The sequence below is a fragment of the Bactrocera neohumeralis genome, chromosome 3, assembly GCF_024586455.1.
Source record: "Bactrocera neohumeralis isolate Rockhampton chromosome 3, APGP_CSIRO_Bneo_wtdbg2-racon-allhic-juicebox.fasta_v2, whole genome shotgun sequence".
In the NCBI taxonomy this organism is placed as follows: Eukaryota; Metazoa; Arthropoda; class Insecta; order Diptera; family Tephritidae; genus Bactrocera; species Bactrocera neohumeralis.
In genome coordinates, this window is record NC_065920.1 from 61,486,261 (window position 1) to 61,507,357 (window position 21,097).

At 31.6% G+C, this 21,097-nt stretch overlaps 1 protein-coding gene and 1 long non-coding RNA gene across 8 annotated transcripts in view; one reads left to right on the top strand and one right to left on the bottom strand.

Annotated features, from left to right (window-relative positions):
- Positions 1-21,097, top strand: part of LOC126752855 (tyrosine-protein phosphatase Lar) — a 966,561-nt gene that overhangs the window by 934,977 nt on the left and 10,487 nt on the right. For all 7 annotated transcript variants that reach the window (XM_050463852.1, XM_050463853.1, XM_050463854.1 and 4 more), the window contains one exon: positions 19,282-19,421. In XM_050463852.1, coding sequence (XP_050319809.1) covers positions 19,282-19,421 — 140 coding nt within the window. The remainder of the gene's footprint in view (positions 1-19,281; positions 19,422-21,097) is intronic.
- Positions 1-21,097, bottom strand: part of LOC126752869 (uncharacterized) — a 143,929-nt gene that overhangs the window by 93,469 nt on the left and 29,363 nt on the right. The window lies entirely within an intron of this gene.

Sequence of the window (21,097 nt, forward strand, 5' to 3'; positions counted from 1 at the left end):
ACTTAATTAATTTGAAAATCGATTTTTTTTTTCAAAAAGCACTTTTAACGCGATGCTATGATTTATGATTTACAAATATGTTTATAAATGACGCTAAATGGTTACACAAAAGCACTTTAAGCACCATGTCAGCACCGTAACGTCACTTAGTATTAGTTGTCGTTGAAAGCTTTTACTAAGCTTAAAGCTTTTACTATGCATAAGCATCACGTCTTTATTAGTACTGTATTTCGCACATCATACTTACTCTGGATTTCAGCTCAGAAATATTGGATTATTGCAGATAAAAATTTTAGAAAAGTTTAGTTGAAGATTGAAAGCTCTCTAAATAACCTAAACCCTCAAAGTAACATAAACTCTCTAAATAACTGTGAAATTGATCAGTGACTTATTGTGAAAACATATTTTAGAAATGATTTCGTTGAAAACTGAAAGATCTCTAAAAAAATTCTGAAGTTTGAATTAAGTTGAAAACTGAAAGCTCTATAAAAAAGCTCTGAAGTTTGAATTATAATTTTGGTCTTACACCTGGTTTAAGATAATATTTAGTTGAAACTGAAAGCTTTAGAAGTAAAGTTAGAGTTTTTTTCTACAATTTAAATACAATTTGAAACAAAGTCTCCGCTACTAAATAAACTTAATTCGTATTTCTATAATCATTCTGGCCATCTTAAATTGAAGCACGAGCTTGAGCTTTTCATCATGCCTAAATTAAGTCTTGATTTTAATAATAAAAATTTAGTGTATACTTGTATAAAAAGTGTGTCAAACACGTTAACCCTAAGCTCAGGAAAGCTCTGTCTTTTTCTTATATTTGTTGTTATGAAAATTATAAAAGCTTTATGTTCATTTTTGACAAATTCTAATGATTTACACGCAGTGAAAGCGGGCGAAGCTATTAAATTTAAAAATATATAAAAAAAAACATAAAGCTTTAGAAAGCCTCTGGCAGCTACCAGATTGTTCAAATATTTAGTATCAAATAAATTCAACCGCAGTTTCCACTGTGAAAATCAAACCTCACTGAGTGGTGCTTTTTGAAATTTTTCAAAAATATACCAAAAGCTTTGTAACACTTTTCGAATTAATTATAGAGCTAGCGACCAAAAAGTTAAAGGTCTGCATATCAAATTGAATACTAATTTCTTTAAACACCCAAGAACAAACTTCAAATGCTAAATAGCTTAAAAGCTCTACTCATAAATTTTCGTAATATAGCAAAAGCGGCATGGGCGCTAATTTAAAATAAATTAATGAAGCTTTACTAGTGGTAACCGCAACTATTAAACCAACCAGTGAGCGCTAAAAAAGCTTTAAAGCTCTCTTTATAACTCCTATTCGAAAATATCGCAATGCACCAGCAGACGAGTTTTTTTGCTGACTATTAGCATAGTCTGTTGATATTTCCGAATTACGACTAAAATACTGCTAGGAAAAAGCTACAACACTAACGCCACTAAACTCAATTAGCCACCTAATAAAGTTTTAAAAACCTTACATTAATAATCATTCACTATTTTTTTTCTTATTTTAAGAACTAGAAAGCTTTAGCGACTATCCACATAGCTTCCAAGCTCAACCTCTAACTAATATTTCAAAATACTGCAATGCACCAACAGATAAGCACAGCCCAAAAAAAATTAGCATATTTTCAAATTAAAGCATTATGCCTAAAATGCTGCAATGAAAATCCACTTAAAAGCACAGTTGAAAGCACCAGCAAAAGTAATGAAGTTAATTTCCAAAGGTTTAAATACTTTCCTTACCCCAACTCGCGCCTTTCTTCTATTGAATAAATATATATGTAAGATGTCGCGCACTCACTGCACCAATACAACTCTAAGCACCCTAATATGTATATGTATATAAAAATAAATGTGTGTTGCACTGCAAGTTGCACAGCGTGTTCATATAAATGAATATAAAATGTATGTGTATATGGGAATATGAGTATGTATTTGGATGTATGTATGGCTGCTAAAGTACTTGCACATTCATAATTGTGTAGCCATATTTACGACGTAATAATTTCTTGAAGCGCTGCTGCCAGTTAAATGAAATTGTAAAATGCACACATACACAGGAATGCTAGTGAATGCTTGAACACAAATATTATATATAACATATGTGAGTATGTATGCGTGTATGAGTTGCTAATAGTATGGGTATGCTTTGTGTAAGCTTGCCTTTGTGTGTATGTGTGTGTGAGTGTGTGACTGAAGTGCACTTCACACAGTAGCATCCTTAACTCAACCACAGCTGCATTGCCTTCACCGTGTCTTTTGAGTGAAATGAACAAAAAAGAAACAAGAAAAAACGTTAACTATACTATAATACCCTTCACAGGTACATTGCTTGTAGCTTAAAACAACATAAAACTAATTTTATCTTAATTTTGACCTCACAGTTTGTATGGCAGCTATATGCTATAGTGATCCGATCTGAAAAATTTATTCGGAGATTGTACCGTTGCTTTGGGTAATAATCCATGAAAAATTTCGGGAAGATAAGTTGTCAAATAAAAAAGTTTTCTATATAAAACTTGAATTTGATCGATCAGTTTGTATGGCAGCTATATGCTATAGTATATATATAAAACTTGAATTTGATCGATCAGTTTGTATGACAGCTTTATGTTATAGTGCTCCGATGTGAACAATTTCTTGAGAGATTGTGGCCCTGCTTTAGGCAATAAGTTGCCCTGAATTTTTTGAAGATAGCTTTTGAAATAAAAATTTTTTCTATACCACAATTTAATTTGAATAGGTTAGTTTGTATGGCAGCTATATGCTATAGTAGATCGATCTGAAGAATTTCTTGGGGCATTCGTGCTATGCTTTAGACAATAATCTATGCAAAATTTCGTGAAGATATCTTTTGAAATAAAAAAGTTTTCTATACCATTACTAAAATTTAACCGGTTAGTTTATATGGCAGCTACTTGTATATCAAATAGTGGTCCGATATTGGCGGTTCCCAGTTATGGCCAGATTTTTGAAGAGAAAACAACGTGTTCAAAATTTCAGACCGATACCTCAACAGAGGGACTAGTTCGCAGGAGGCCAAAAGGATGTGTCTAAATCGCTTACTTTACAGAACCTCCATCTATTCCTTCTGGATATAACAAACTTCATCGCAAATTTCATACACCCTGTTCAGGGTATAAAAAGAACAAGCGCAGCAAATAAAGGAAAAAACGCCGACTTTTTACTTTGAATAAATATATGAAGAGCTGCTGCTGCGTTTCCGCTTTTGGCCCACACAATGCAATTACAACTCGCACCACTACAATGGCTTCACACATACTCTCAAACAAATGCACATATAAGCTATATGCGTGTGAATTTGTGCGCTTTGGTCCTTAGAAACCGGCTGGCAGCAGTCACGCTTGATAGCAAGCAACGCCGGCGCTGTGCCCTTTTTGCATGTGGCGTTAGCAATGGCAACACATTTTAAGTGTTTCCGCTTTAAATGGCTTTATGAGTGTCGGACTGCAGTTCACGTGTGTAAGAGTGTATATCTCCACATACATATATGTATGTATATGTTATGTGTGCAGCTGCGAAGCTTTTACTCAGCGCATACATTTTAATATAATTTTAATTGTACTCAATTACTCCACAGTTCCACTTCATTGTCTGCACGAATATGTCTGGCCTTTTGTGTGTACATACATATGTATACAGTTATTAATATACATACTTACACATACATGTGCGTATGCTTTGTGCGCTTTGAGCTCAAAATGCACGTTATTGCCAAACAACTTCAGACATAAACCTAGTTTATGTGTATGTGTGCTTTCTAAGGTCAAACTGTGTACGTATGCAGTCGGAGTGGATAATAAAAATTTAGTGCTCATGCTGAATGGTGTTAAGCATCCAAGGATGTCGCTCTTCTAGCATATGCAGAAATTAATTTCATTAAATCGAAAATAAAAGCTCTTATGGCGTAGCATTTAACGGCTTATTGGCACGGTTATGCTTACATATGTATACGTATGAATATGGCTGAGTATAAAATTTTCCTTGTTTGCAAGGGGCTTCTAAGTGGACCCAAATTTAAATGGAACTTTCTGATAAATATTCTTTCACGAATGCCGTATTTTATCTCTAGAATATCCGTTGCTCGATTTTTTTTTTTGTTCTAATCATAGAAAAGTTATTCTAATTAAAGATTAGTAAATCTAAAAGCCGTTAATCTACATTAACTTAATTACACAGCAAAAAATTAATAAGGCGATTTGCTTTTGAAACAGTCTTCTCATAATATTTTGCATATTCATTATAAAATTGGCAACTCTGTTTCAAAATATGTAAAAATTTGTAACATTTCGCGAAGTTTATTTTACCGCCTTATATTTAGACCCCTTTTCTTCTTTTTTTTTATATGTAGCAACTTTGTTAAAAAAAATGGCAAAATTAAAGTCTTCCCAAAAACTATTATCTTGGTCCACATTTTGTAATTTTTTGAAAACTTTGTTTTTACAGATAGATGGCAACCCTTTTTTTATCTACATTAAATAATTACTGATTCACCGAAACATTTTCTGCAACTCTCCATATTTGCACCAATTTTTTTGAAACCATTTTATAGGTGGCAACTCTGTTTCAAAATTTGCATAAACTCAAGTCTTCCCAAAGGCTTTACCGATTTCGGTACATATTTTGTAATATTTCGCACAGTTTTTTTTTTCGGGAGACAGGTGGCAACTATATCTAAAATCTGTCTACAATAAAAATCGACCAACTTTTCGCAGCGCCCTCTCATCTCCTCCTTAGAAATTTTCACACTAATAGTATTTTATTTCAGTGCAACTTTTTCGTAGGCTGGTAACTCTACTAGAAAATTTTGCATTAAAATGAAAGCAACCCTTTTCTCAAATTGTTGAGGACTTTTCCTAAACGCTGTATATGCGAGCTCATTTATAAATATTTTTCGAAATTGTAACTTCATCGATCGTTGGCAACCCTGTTCTAAAATATTATATATTAAAGACCATCCGCATATATACCACAATTTCGGACGCGTTTTATAGTTTCTTTTCCATAGCTGGCAGCTCTATTTCTAAATATGACTTTAGTATATGCGGTAACCCTAAGGAACTTACTTTAGTCAGTATTTAGAAATTTGATCACCAAAGCGCTTACTCTGAATACCATACATTCAAAAATATAGAAATCGAACATTATTTACTTATGTAACTAAAGAATGTAAAATGATTTTTGTCTCCAAGCACAGCTCGTTAACTGCACATCACGTACATGCATAATGCGTTCAAAACAGCATTAAATAATGTGAAAATATATATATATATGTATGTAGGTGTATGTATGTAGTATTATGCATGATCAAGCACATATTCACAGAACACGTAGAGGCACAATGACACCAAAAAAGCACCGATGCAACTTATAAAATTTTTTTTTTCATTTGAGCAGCCGAGAACATGTATGATAAATTGAATGTGTGCTTGTGTGGAAAATACTAGTGAGAGGATTTGGATTTTGTATGAGTGATTGGACACAATAGAGCAACGGTCGCATTGCATTTTTCAATTCTCAGTCTATCTATCTATGTGATAGGAATGCCATTTTTTTAAAAGGCAAACGTCTTAATTTCTCTGAAACTGTTACATATGAGTCGAATGAGAATTTTTGTATTATGGTTCCCGCAAGTTTATATGTTTTACAAAAAAGACTAATTTTGGAACAAAAAAAAACAAGAAATTCGTGGAAGTAAATAATTGCTGAAATAGTTTCCGGAGAATCTTTCACGTTATTTTAATATACATATACCCTCCCACCATTAGTGTTCTTTAGCCAATTATTAAGAGGCACATCTGTGATCATGTGATAGCCTAAAATAATAAAAACTAATGCAGAAATATTTTAATATTTCCAGGATATATTTTTGAAAATATAGTCACAAAAAACTACCCGGAAACTGTAAATAAAACTCAAAATATTAAATTATTCATCAATATTTATTTTTTCGCCTTCAAAGTAATCCCCACCAGATGTAATACACTTATGCTAACGGTTTTTTTTCATAACACTTTTTGGAATGGCCTTCACTTCCTTCATCGAATTTTGTTTTATCTCTTCGATCGACTGAAAACGGATTCCACGGAGCGGCAATTTAAGTTTGGAGAACAAGAAAAAATCGCACAGAGCCAAATCTGGTAAATACGGTGATTGGTTGATTAGTTGATGGTATTCATTGCGTTTTTGGCTTTAAATTTTATCGCAATCGTGGCTCGATGCTTTGTCATCATGTAAAATCCATGAATTTTTCCCCCACAATTCTGGCCGTTTTCGACGGATGTTCTCACACAAACGTCTCAATACGGCCAAATAAGTATAACTCCTTATTTACCGTCTATCCTCCGGAACAAAATCATGATACACCAAACCACGAATATCGAAAAAAATAGTGAGCATCACCTTGATTTTTAAGCGGCTTTGGCGTATTTTTTTTTGGTTTCGGCTCATCTTTTTGCCTCCATTCCGATGACTGCTGACTTGTTTGCATGTCAAACTCATAAAGCCATGTCTCATCATGCAGGTTTAATGCTCTCTATGAATGTGGGATCGGGATTCACACGTCTGCAACGATCTCTCGACCGCCTTTGAAAGCTTTTTACTTACTTTTTTGACAAAACTAAATCACTGTAAGCGTCTTTCAACATTCGTAATCATTTCGCACATAAAATTTATTAGAAATACAAAATTTGTGACAAATTCGTTGTAAAAATCGCATCGCACTACCGACTTAAGCGGCTGCTGTAAGCAAACTAACTGACAGATCGCGCTAATATTTGGCATAGTAATTAAGGATAGTCCTATCAACTTATGTAGCAATATATATTTTTGGAAATATCATTTACCCGGGGAATTTAATTACATTTTCCGGGTGCTTTCTTGTCACAATGTATAGCTTTGACTTATTTCTGAAACTCACTTGGAATCTAAAGCTTTTTTTTTTTTTGAACGACTCGACTTAAAGATTTTATGAAAATTTTCTTTCATAATCAATCTAATATTTTGTCTGTGCTAGCATACGAGTATAATCGTGCAAAGTAAATTGAATTTCATGGATATGTAATCATTATAGTTTAAATTTGTACTTCCTATACATCTTCAAGCTGTGCTAAAAATACATTATTGATTGCCAGTGTTCATATTCCATATTTGATTTCAATTATCATCTTCCACATTTTCTCTATTAATGATAATTTTTATGACAGAAGAAGTGACCTAACATACTATACTAAATTTTCTTCACAATTTGAAATTTACCAATTACCACAACAAACTCTAGGAAGAGCAAAAAGAAAACAAAGATCAACACTTTTATAGTAATTAATAAATAAATGATTGGTAATTGCTTTTGCTCGCAGTCTTACTAACGAAGTTGCTCCGGAAAAAAATAATACCAAAAAAATAACGAAAGACGAGATAACACAACGTTGTGATGGCTTACAACAAATGCAGATGTCAATCACGCGCATACCTGCACAATTTGTAACTAATAAATGCACAGACAGCTCCGCACAATTACACAATTTCATAGCGAATATCCAGCTGCATATCTGCAGAAGTTTCGAGAGGATATAGAGTATACCAAGTAAATGGTAAATTCGATATTACATATGCTCTTCGTAATATCGGTCGCCTGTCGATGGCTTGCCATGTATTTATCACATGACTTCGCTAACAATTGTACCAACAAAACACTCTGTCATAGCGCTTTTGTCCTTAGCAGCGACTAACGAGCGAGTAATACGAAACCAATGATGAATAAACGAAGTTTTATGTATGGATATGTGTATGGCATTAGCAAAGTTAGCACTGTGCTACCATGAACAGTGGTAATAATGACAATGGCAGGAAGAATAAACAAAAAAAAAATAGAATTGCACATGTGAAATGTGAAAAAAGGAGGTGAAATGTTGTTGAAAGTTTCAGTAATTCAATACATAGCCGCTATTTGCGGGTAGCAAGCCACATGTACGTATACATAACTGATAGTGTATGCTGACGAGCTAGTCAGTGAATGACGTCTATTGACACAACTAACGAGTGCAATGAAGTGACAGCCAGGCCATGCATACATACATATATTCACACATATGTGTGTATGTTTGATGTGGATCTAACTACTAGCTGTTATACTTCAAGAATATCTTTGTGTCTAAAAATGCACATGTTTTTATGTGAATCATACAGTGTAGTTTTTAGTTTGCATTCCCTTGACTGACAGCTGTCAAAAGAACTGCATTTGATATGTTCATACTCGTATATATAGTGACAAGTGACTAAGATGAACTTTTGGAATACTATAATCTTACTTACTTAGTGGTAGTTTTCTACGCTGGTTTGGTGTTCTTGCTGCTATATACCATATATACATATGTACATTCACAAAAATATATAAAAAAAGTATGTATTTTGAGGAGCAGTTTTAGCCTTTAAAGTAATATTTAAAATTTTTTTGACCAATACAAATTTTATGAATAAAATAAATATTTTTAAAAGAAAAAATTACAACAAAAACGCTAGAAAATGCTAATTTGAAAGTGTATAACATGATCTAGTAAATAACTCGAATCTGCAGTTTCCAAGCAGAAATATGCAGTAATAGCGATTATCAAGGCAAACATGTTAGGCAGAACACCATGACGTATGAGTAACAACTTTTATTTGTCGCTAGGGATGTGAATGTAACAAGGCTGTAAATATAGCAATGGCGGCATTTCAAGTTCTAAATGTTTATTTTGTGTATAAGATGGATGGAGCACTGACCCATAGAAATCTATATGGATAGAATACTAGTACACAATGGTGTTACTACTTTCCTTAGTTTACAGCCATGGGTGTCTAATAGTTTAATTTTCCAGATAGCAACGGTCAAATGTATTCTTCAGCTCAAAATGTATATTGTGTAAGTGAAAGTAAACGTCACTGATCTGCAATTACTAAGCAGAACTAAGGTAGTAACAACTTTAATCGGCATTCTAGGTTACCAAGGCGTATGAGTAATTTACCTGCTTCGGCTAAAGTTTTTCCTTTTTTTGTAGAAAACTTTGCTCAAAAGTCGCTAAATATTGATTTTATAGGGAAAAAAATAGTATAGAAAACATAATTTTTTTTTTCATAAATTGCCATTGAAAAATATTTTCCAAAATTTTAAAAGAAAATTCCGTTTCGCTCGCGCATTCTTCATAGTGCTTTAAGCCTTAACTTGCAATATTATCATACATACATTTTTTTTCCAAAATAAAGTTAAAACCAAGAAAAAACGTTAGCAGCGGTGCAGCATATCATTCGCAAGTGAAAGCATTTCCATAGAAAAACTTGTTTTTGTTCGGTCAGTTTCTGTGACAGCTAAGTGCTATAGTGTTCCTATGTAAACAATTTGTTCGGATATTGCACCTTTGCCTTGGACAATAATTTGTGCCAAATTTCCTTACCTTAATTTGTCAAATAAAGAAGTTTTCCATACAAGAACTTGATTTGCGTCGGTCAGTTTGTATGGCAGCTATATGCTATAGTGATCCGATCTGAAAAATATGTTGAAATTTAGTAGTATTGCCTTGGACAATAATCTGTGCTGAATTTCGTTACCTTAGCTTATCAAATAAAGATGTTTTCCATACAACAACTTGATTTCAAGCGATCAGTTTGTGTGGCAACTATATGCTATAGTGGTCCGAACTGAACAATTTATTTATATATTGCATCGCTGCCTTGGACAATAACCCACCCCGAATTTGATGACGATATTTCGACAAATAATTTTTCCATACAAGAACTTGATTTTGATTGTTTGGTTTGTATGACAGCTATATCCTATAGTAGTGCTTTAGCACTGATTCCGACAAATGAGCAGCTCCTTAGCGAGAAAAGCAGCCACGCTGGTGCTTGATATGCATCAGACTTGCTTTCTAACGGAATATTTTCTGCATATTTTAAGCATATCCTCATGCCTCAAAAGGAAGCTGAAGTAAATATTTCCTTAAGAAGTCTCTATTTTTGACTCCAAACATAACATATAATTATAATTTAACATTGTATGAAAATATCATACTTGTTGTCTTTTCAATAACTGTAGTTAAAAATAGGTCAAGATTATAGAAAAATTCTTATCATGAAAAACTTGTTACCAATACCAATTCAAAGTAAAGCAAATATTATGAATTTTCTAACTTTTTTCTCAGATTACAAAACTAAAAATACAATTTTCAGTATTTCATTAATTTAATGATGTTGATTTCTAAATTAAAATATACCATATACATATATTAGAATCTAAACACATAGTGCTCACCGTCATTAACGAAACGAAATTCTTTCATTTTGAGACACATCTCTTCTATATAACTCACGATAATCACTCATTGAGACATACTCGTATATAATGAATCAAAAATGTGATAAAAGGAAACATCTATTATGTCATTTTCTGACACACACAGGCTTACACACATACTACATACATACACGTATACATTAACTGTGTTGCTAACTATAATTTCAAATATGTATAGTATCCATATGGCCATCACCTCAGCAGCTCACCTTCAGCGGCGTCAAGAGTGTTAGTGGAAAAAAAAAAAACAAAAACAAAACACACTCAACAGTTGACATTCATTATTTGTATTTCAATACGCGTAATGTTACTAAGTACTTGCGACTATGAAATAACAGTATAATTATATTTATATGTCTGAAGGTAGTTGCATAAATGAATGAAAAGCCATGCGGCAGTAAGCGCAGAAAGGAGTGTAAATATATATGTATGTATATATGTATGTGTGCTGAGCATAGCAACACTCAGCCCTGTCTATTCAAATGACATGTCAATTGCGCAACATTGGTGCACTTCTGACAACCAAATGTCAAAAGTCAGGTGTAACAAGTATGAGCAAATGTAGATGAATGTGTGTGTGTTTTTAAGCTAGAGTGTATGTAAGGCCCTGTAGGAAATGTGTGTCATGAGCTTAGAATTATTTTCAGAAATGTTTGTATATCCCTCTAGGAAATTTTACTTCGAATTTTTTTTTTAAATGGAAATAATATTAATTACGTATAGGTTAGATGGCTGGTCGATGATCGCACGTGGCCTGGTATATGTAGTCCTTTATGAAGCCATTGAAAATAAAAACTTCTGTGTTCGGACTTACAAATTGGCAAAACGCTTCGTCAATTCGGTGGGATGTCTGAAGGTAAGTGCTGCCAAGTGTTTAAGTCTTGACCTCTTAAACGCGCGACAGTCAAGAAGGAAATGTTGAGTTGTTTCTACCTCAGCTTCTGCAAATGACGTCGGGTAAGATACCCAATCTTCACGTCGACGTCAATAGGGCATTGGCCTGTTAAAAGGCCCACAACTAGGGAGAGGCCAGCCTTCCTGAGGGCAAAGAGATCACCAGATCTCCTACGATCAATCTTGGACCAAAAGGCTTTTGCGACTGCGCAAGTACCGACCAAGCTTCCGCGAAACCCAGCTATCCAGTAGAAGAACACAAAAGGATACGGAAGCACCGACCTTATTTCATTCTGCCGATAGCGGTTCTATGATGCTTTTCCTTGCCAGCACATCAGCTTCGCAATTTCCTGCGATTCCGCTATGGCCTGGAACCCATACCAGTCTTATCACAGAGACACTTAATGCTATTGATGGCGAGGTTAGGCACTCCTCGACCAACCCTGCTATCTGAGTGAATGGTTACTTCTTTGAAGGAGGCTGCAATCCGGAGCAGTAGATCTGATACTACCTTAATGGCTGAAATCTCTGCTTGGAAGACACTGCAATCGTCAGGAAGTCTGAAGCTAGAGTTGATAGAGAGCTGCTGACAGCAAACCCCTCCACCAACCTTCCCCTTAAGCTTTAACCCATCCATCTCCTCCAACGGCTTCTTTCCACCCACAAATCTCTCTACGGTATATGGGCTGAGAAGGAGCCGCCAGAGTTCGGTTTGGTGACTCTATGTGAGGAAATTCGAGTCTAATAGCCACTTTGCCATAAACGCTCGCGAATAACATATTCTGCAGAATAGGCGATTAAGGGGCACTTCTGCATTATACCTTGAAAAAGGCAGGCAGGGAAATGGTGAATCGAAGACTCCTCTTAACTACTTTTTCTCGAATGACTCATATAATCAACAACCTGCAGTACAAGTTCCATGTTTTCCTACTGGGTTGGGCACAATAGACCCTAGGTGGCGGTGCAATCCTCACTTACTTATCTTACAGGGATACATATTCAAGCATATCATTCCATACCACCGCACATGCCTGCAATTGCCAGGCGTCTATATACTATATACATCATGCCTTCACAATCTGTCACTATGACCTGCTGTCCCTGTCAACGTTGTTTTGTTAGCTGACATGCCGTCCAAAGTTAATGAGAGGTTAAAAAAGCTTTTGCTTATGTAAATTCATTCAACATATCTCTAGCTTTTTATTCAAAACTTTCAATAGCTAAATGAATTATAGTGTGTCACAAAAGTACAGTCATATATACTGCTGTTTTTGATAGCATATTCAAAAAATGACAAATATATAATTTGTATAACCTAACAAGTCATTGAACTCATCAACTCTTGCAATTGTGAAGCTTTTGTGGTGTTATGATACAGGTTGAATGGTATACTTTTGTTCGAATATGCTTTAATTAAAAATATATGTCATATTCACACATACATATGTAATTGTGTTTGTTGGAATTCAAAGGAATTTGTTGCGCATTCAAAAATCTTGAAAATAATTGCTAAAAAAAAGAATTGAGAAATGCATTGAAAGATAATTTCGTGTATGTTATATGCTTTTGTAATGACGAAGCTTACTTTTTGGAGCTGTTCATGCTGTCATACGAACTGTATGCCAGCTGTCAAATGTAATTAATATTGATCGTAATGATAAGTATTGAGCTCAAAAGGTTGCTTTTATGGGAGCTTTAAATTTATATATTTTGATCTAGAATGAAATAGGAAAGATAATAAATGAAAATTTTACAATATTTGAGCTTTTTTTAAGGCAAAACTTGTGAAAACTAGCTTGATTAAGTAAAATTAAGGAAGAAATTTCAAGTAATGGAAGTATAGTGGGTGCAATTAAGCACAAAAATACTCTAAAAACAATAATTCGACTCAAAATAAAACTAAATCACTATCTTTCCTATTATAAGTATATATTATTGAGAACCTATAATTTAGGCTGCTCTATGAAAAGCTCACATTACAAGCATAGTATAGAAGAGTTTCAGAAAATTTGGAAATTCCTTAGTTTTCGTGCTGAGATTGGTGTAAAACCTGGTCTAGATGCCCTTAAATTTCTCCTAAAATGATCTTTGTATAGTAAAGATTCAAACCATAATTGATATTTGCCAGTTCTGAACATGAGAAAGTGATGAGTAATTCAAACTAATGTAAATTTAAACATTTAAGCTAGAAAATTTGGTAACCCTTTAGTTTTTGTGTTGAAAATGATAAAAACAGCTTGTCTAGATGGCCTTAACTTTCTCCTAAAAAGATCTTTGTATAGTAAAGACTCAAACCATAATTGAAATTACATCAGTTCTGAATACGAAAAAGTGATGAATAATCCAAATTAAATCTAAGCATTTAAATTAAAAAATTTGGAAATTCCTTAGTTTTCGTGCTGAGATCGCTGAGATGAGGCCTTAACCTTCTCCTTAAAAAATCTTTGTTTGATTCAAACCATAAGTGATATTTGCTCACGAGCCAATAACGAGTACTCCAAGCTAATGTAAAATTAAAAATTTTAAAACTTCTTGGTTAATATATGGTTGGTATAAAACTTACAGTGTTTCACCTAAATAGATCTTTGCATAGTAAAAAAAAAAAATTTTTGAATTTCGTGCTGAGAATATTATAACAATTTGTCTATAAAAAATCTTTGAATGGAACCAACCATAACTCCATTCCACATTTTGTATATACAAATTATATATCTTAAAACCAACCATTTAAAACTTCCTAGCGACATATATTTATACATATATATATACCTGAAGTCAAATTAGTCACTAATTGAACACGATTTACAACATTTGTTAATTTTTTCAGAATTAACTTGCCAATTGAGTCAAATTATAACATAATTTCATATAACTGTCATTTTTATAAATTTAGTAATTGAATTAAATTTTTTCGAATAATTCTTAATTAAGTGGCTAATTGTACTAAATTTTTAAAAATTACAGTTATGTTCAATTATGCTATAATTTGGCTCAATTAGCGAGTTAATTCAGAAATAATTGAAAAATGTTGTAAATTGTGTTCAATTAGTGACTAATTTGACTTCACATAGACAGTAAATTCAGTCTTAATTTGACAGCTTTTAAACAATTTAAGGCATTTTATACGGTATATTTGCTTCTAGAGATCTGAAATATCAGAAATATATTTACTGATTCTATTAATATAATTTTAAGGCTTCTAAGCGTTTCAGACACTGTCTTAATTAAGTCAATTAACACATTTTCTGTAGTATACATTAAGAAAGAATTAGTTGACTAAGTATATAAATTCATATGTATATTTATGCAATTATTATTACATTATAAGCATACATTTTTATATATCAAATAATAAGTACTTAATCGTATTGCTATGATAAATATTATTATATAATCATTTAAAGATCCAATTAGACTATAAGCATTTCTTGGAACTATTTTAATTTAAGATAATTTTATGAAGTTGTGGTTCTATGCATTTGAATGGCTTTAAAACATTTCAAAAAAATATATTTTTTTCTAAAAATTCAAAGTCAATACAAAACAAAAGCAAAAATTCAAAATTTTCTGAACTCAACTATGCAAAAAATAATATATTTAAAAATCGAAAATAATTACATTGAAACTGCATAAAAATGCAACACTGTGACAGGTAAGTGCAACAATAAACAGTACTCGGCTAGAAATATAACAGCAACTGCTGAAGATCGCTCCCTTCTCCCGTATCTTTGCTAGAATTTACAAAGCAGTTTTCTTTGCGCTCATTTCTTACTGTGTAGTTTATAACAAATATTACTATTTGGAAAATGGCAACTCACTAAAAATCATTTGAAGGCTAATTTAGCAACAAAAAGCAATAATAAATGAAATTTCCTAAAAAATAATTATAAAAAGGTTATATTTACCCCATTTTTCTGCAGTTGAACATACCACTGCAAATTGTTACACTGTGCGAGTCCCATGCACCCAACAATATGGCAGGTACTTAATGAACGAAATTAATGACATGAATCGTTAAACATGCTTTAATTAGAAATAGCGCTAAAAAGTAATATTTTGAAGATAGTGGAATCATTTTCAAGTGCATTTTTGAAAAGAAAATTAATGTAACATTATCATAAAAGTTTCCATTTGGTTAGTATGAGATCATTTTAGTGAATTTTTCTGTTGTTGTCAAGCATATATGAAGAAAAGTACGCACAGAGAGCAAAACCCATGGCGATCATCGCACCTGGGAGAGCAAGTACTAAATTTACGATAACTTAAAAGCGCATAGTTTCAAGGAAATCAATATATTTTTACAATTTAAAATACAAGTTCTTAACAAAAATTATAGAAATAGATATTACGATAGTTTCGTGCCGTTATATCAGATTTTATGAGTTGCAATTTTTTTCTGTGTTTTAGTTTGAGCACCCCTGCTAAGAAAAATATTTTTAAACACATAAAAAATGTATTCTATATTATGGTTTATGCAACCTTGCATTAAAAAATATATTTTAAACAAATAAATTTTTTTTTCAGTGGCATAGTTTAAGAACCCCTTTAAAAAAAATGTTTTTTGAAACATATAAAAAAATTGATTCTATACTATAGTTTGTGCACCCTTGCATAAAAAAGGAATATTTTTTAAAAAAGAATTTATTTCTATAGTATAATTTGAGCACCCCTGTTAAAAAAATATTTCTTAAACATAAAAACAAATTTATTTTACTCTATAGTTTGTGATTTTCTCCTGTAAAAAAGAGTGTATTTGACACTTTGAGCACCACTGCCAAAAAATATTTTTTAACACTAAAAAATTCATTTTCTAAAGATTCTATGTAATTTTGACAGTAAAATTGTGAGTACTTTCTAATTCAGAGAGTTCATGGTATAGTTTTAAATACAGTGTTGTATTTTTAAGTACAACTCCCAAAAAATACAAGTATGAATACTCAATGAGTGCCAATGTTTACAATTCGCTGCAGTTTCTTACTAATTTTTTAATAAAATTTAATTATTTAAATAAAAATTTTATTTTAAAGTGTTTAATTTGATAATCTTAATTTATATTTTTATACTAATATTTTTTCACACAAAAAACATTAATTAATGCAAATTTAAAGCGAGTGTGCCAACAAATACGACCAATCTTAACACAACACAAATTCCAAGTCATGAAATGCGTACACCAAACCCCAAAAATTTTTTTTTTGGTAAAAAAAATTAGTAAAAAAAAATATATTTTTTTTAATTTAATTAAAAAATATTTTTTCTAAAAAGAATTTAAGAAAAAATATTTTTTGTTAAAAAAAAAATTTGTTTACTAAAAATTTTTATTAAGAATTTTTTTACGCAAAATATTTTTTATTAAAATTTCTTTTATAAATTGTTATTTTTTTAGCAAAAAAATATTTTTTTATAAACAATTTTTTTTACAAGAGATATTTTTTTATTAAAATTTCTTTTATAAATTGTTATTTTTTTAACAAAAAAAATATTTTTTGTAAACAATTTAGAAAAAAATATTTCTTGTAAAAAAAATTCTTAATAAAAATTTTTTAGTAAACAATTATTTTTTATTACTTTTTAATTTACAGCTACGAAATCAGTGAATTTTTGTATATACTGACAAGTAGTATTAATAAAAAATCAAAAATCTATTTTTCTCTCTTTCTTACATATTTTTTGGCCACTCGCTTCTAATAACTACAACCAACTACAATTAATTGCACCAACTTCGTGTTTGACTTGTAAAAAAATTATATATTTTACATAAATGAAAATATATATTAAACGCACTGTTTGTCTTGGGTTCGTTTTTGGAATAAATCGCACCGAAAAACAAATTTTTCAAATGCACCGTTTTTTGATTTTTGTATGATATACTTATATATATCTATATGTATTCCTATGTGTATGGTGAAAAACACTTTTTTGAATTCACAAAATGCACAATTTTTGTAATTTCTGAACGCAACGCACTTTTCAATGGATGATGTTCTAAACATATATATGAACAATTTTCAAATTTAATAAATTACTAACGAATTTAGTCAAAAAAAGTGAGTATTTAAAATATATAAGAATTTTACTTCTTATAATTAATAGTGTTAAATATTTTTAAATGAGAAACATACGCATTTTTAAATGTAAATTTCCTTATATAATCAAACAACACTAACTTTAGTCGCACACTGTACAAATTAAAGCGTTTACCAACACTAAAATCTAGTAAGTAGCGCGGAAGGTTGCACTCTCTCTCGCTCTCTTGCTCTAAATGGGCGGTCAATTCATTAACAACACTCCACAAGCATACTCTCTAACTCACAGCAAATAATTATGCAAGTAATTGCATTTGATTTTTGATTACCATATGATTATTTAGGTATTGTTAAGAATGTTTTAAAATTTTTGTGTACATATTATTGTAAGAAATTTTTTCAAGTGTGTATGCCTAGAATGCATATATAAATTAATAATGAAAACAACTATCTTCTTTATATTTTGACTGTATGTTTTCTCTTCTCTATTTATAACAAAAAATGTGAGTTTAGTAACTCAAAAAAAACGCAAGCGCAAAGGAAAACGAATTGACTTGCAATGTTTTGAAAAAAAAAAAATATTTTTGAACAAAAAAACATTATTTTTGAAAAGCCAAACAATATTTAAAAAGTACTTTAAAAAAAAATTTTTCGAAAAAATATTTTTTTTTCGAAAAATATTTGAAAAACAAAATATTTGAAAAAAAAATAAAAACCAATTTTCAAAACACCAAAACCGATTTTTGAAAATCATTTTTTTATTGAGCCGCACAGTTTTTGAAGCATTTCAAAACTGTTTTTTCGGCGCAAAAACTACTTTCACATAATTTTTGTGAAAGCTTTTATATTATTTTAATTTTTTTAGCAATTTTTTGTATCTCTGCAATTCTTTGAAGTTGCAAAATTTTTTTATAATATTTTTTTTTTAATATTCATCAATGGTTTATACATATTTATCTATATGCCATTTGTACATTTTTCATGTAAATAATTTTTTTCTTCAAATCGCTAAATGTCTTTATTGCACAAATATAAAGCACAATTTTTGAAAGCACCAAAGTTTTTTTTTTACTTTTTATATGGTATGCAAATAAATTTATTTTTGCAAAAAAAAAAAATATTTATAAATAAATGAATGCACTGTACCTATTACTTTTTGGCTAATGCTTTTTCTTATGCATTTTTTTTTACTATAAACTGCCATTTTGAGGCAAGCACCGATTTTTGAAACACATCCATTTGTTCAGAAGTAATTTTAAATCGAACCAAGAAGCCTAAACTTTTTGTAAAACTAAAAAAAAAAACAAATATTTACCAATCCTGAATCCCTTTTCCCTAAAAAATCTTGAAAAATATGATTCAGCAAAGCAAACCTTAAAGGTTATGCACTGAAAAAAACTTATAGGAATTTGAAAATAATTTTATTTAAAATTTTTAAAATGTTTATTTTAATTGTTTGTTTTTGCTTATCCATAACCTTTAATATTGAAAGCTCTAAAAAAACAATTTGGCCTAGATCTCCAGATTTCTATAATGTAATGTCTTTAACCACCAGAAAAAAAATAAAAATAATTTTAAAAAATGTTTTTTAAACATTCTAAGTGTTTTAACTCTATAAAAAATTAAAATTTTTTAACATATCTTGAAACCTATATATTGCCAATTATGTACTTATTCTACGTATGTATTAGTTGTATGTAATACTTAAAGTCTTATATAAGCTAAGTAAGTATCATTCTCCACAAAGTATTTGGATATCTCTAACTCATGTTATATTTAACTAATTATTCAAAGCTTTCAATAAGCTTTAAGCTATCATGTAAGCTAATATGTATGTATGTATTGTATTTACCAGTTGTTTAGGTTACTACTCGCTCACTACTTAAGCATTAAGTCGCTAGTAATACTCGTACTCGAACTTATGCCTTTTGAATTTCTATAATATAATTTTATTAATTCGAAATATTTTCCGCCATGCAACGTTTAGTGCCTGGAGATCCTCAAGACGTGAAGGCAACTCCGCTAAATTCAACTTCAATTCATGTTACCTGGAAACCACCATTGGAAAAAGATCGTAACGGTATTATACGTGGCTATCATATACACGTGCAAGAAATGCGTGATGAGGTAGGTGAAGTATTATAAAGGTTGATACATTTCGAGGTTCCCTACTTTTTTAAAGAAAAAACACAGCAACTTCAAATTTAATGGGGAATGTTTATTATTATTCTAAAAAATATTCTTTGGCATTTATTTTTTTGAAGTTTATTTTTTTTAAATGTTGGCCGCGGTTACATCTCAGATAGTTCATCCGTTGAGTCCAAGTCCAATCGAAGCGGAATTGTGCGCATAGGCTTTAGACTTTACATAGCCCCACAAGTAAAATTCTAGCGGTGTGATATCACACGATCTTGGTGGTCAATCCCTAGCCCATAACGTGAAATTATCTGCTCACCGAAGTGTTCAATAAATTTATTGATTGATGCGTTGTGTGGCAAGTGGCGCCATCTTGTTGAAACTAAATGCCGCCAAGATCACGAGCTTCAATTTCAGACATCAAATAGTCGGTTATCATGGCGCGATAACGATCGCCATTGGCGGTTAGGTTTTCACCGACATCATTTTTGAAGAAATATGAACCGATGATTCCACCTCAGTCCAAGATTTTGTTTACCATAGTTCGATTTAGCTCAAATGTGCACCATTTTGTTTGATAACTTGTTGCCATATTGAATATAATTTTATAACGCCCCTATCATAGAAACCATTGTCCCTATTGGTAAAAAGCTAGAACAGTTTATTTTCACAAGCGATATTTTACCAGTAAAATCATTCGCCCTATACAGAAGCAGGTTGTAATCCCTTGGTAGCTGGTCCAAAGGTGTATGCATAAGAACCTCCCACATAAGCTCGCGAAGTTTCTGGCGGGGCACTATCGTTATTCGTGGTCTGGCATTGCTCTATTGGAACATACATATTTCCTCTTCTATTGCTTAAAACTGGCCGTTTCTGGGCAATTGTTTCCTTCTAATTATTAACAGGAGAGGTCCAAATTCATAGATTCTCTATAAAGGATCAACCTATCGATGACTATTCCCTGAAAATCCCACCAAATAGCAATATCTTATTGGTCAATCTTGGCTTCAGACGATCCAATTGTTAAAAGGTCAGGTCGGAATTCAGGGATTGGCTGTAAAGGAGCTGCTTATGGATGATGATTCTCTGACAATACCACCAAACACGTAGCAATATCTTATTGATCGTCAACCTTGTCTTGCAATGAAGTATATTATTTGCCTATTAAAGTACTAGGCGTTGACGATTGCAGCCTGATTAGATTCCTTTTCAAACGTACTGCTAAGCAATCTTACCAGTAGAGCAATATCCTTAACATTATTAATCTAATTTGCAAGTAACTGCTTCCAATAAATGATATTTTTAGATCTATACCTAAATAATAAATGAAGACCTCCCAAAGATGGGGAGTCTTGCCTTTAATACAGATATTTTATCCATCCCCCCATATCCAAGACGGAATGTTAAAAAATATATTCGTTGATTAGTGGGGATTCAGGTTTCCTTAAGTTGGTTTATGGGTTAAGTTAGGTTAGGTTAATCTGGTAGGCCAATGAGTCATGCATAGACTAGTTTTGTCCTTTTCGTTACCGTATTGGCTACTAGGTCCATGAGAAGTTGTAAAATTTTAACAGAATTTTAACAGACTCTGTATCATACCGAGGGGCCCAGATGCTTACGACAATTTGGTTTATAACTCAGATAAAAATCAGTTAGGCAAAAGCAGA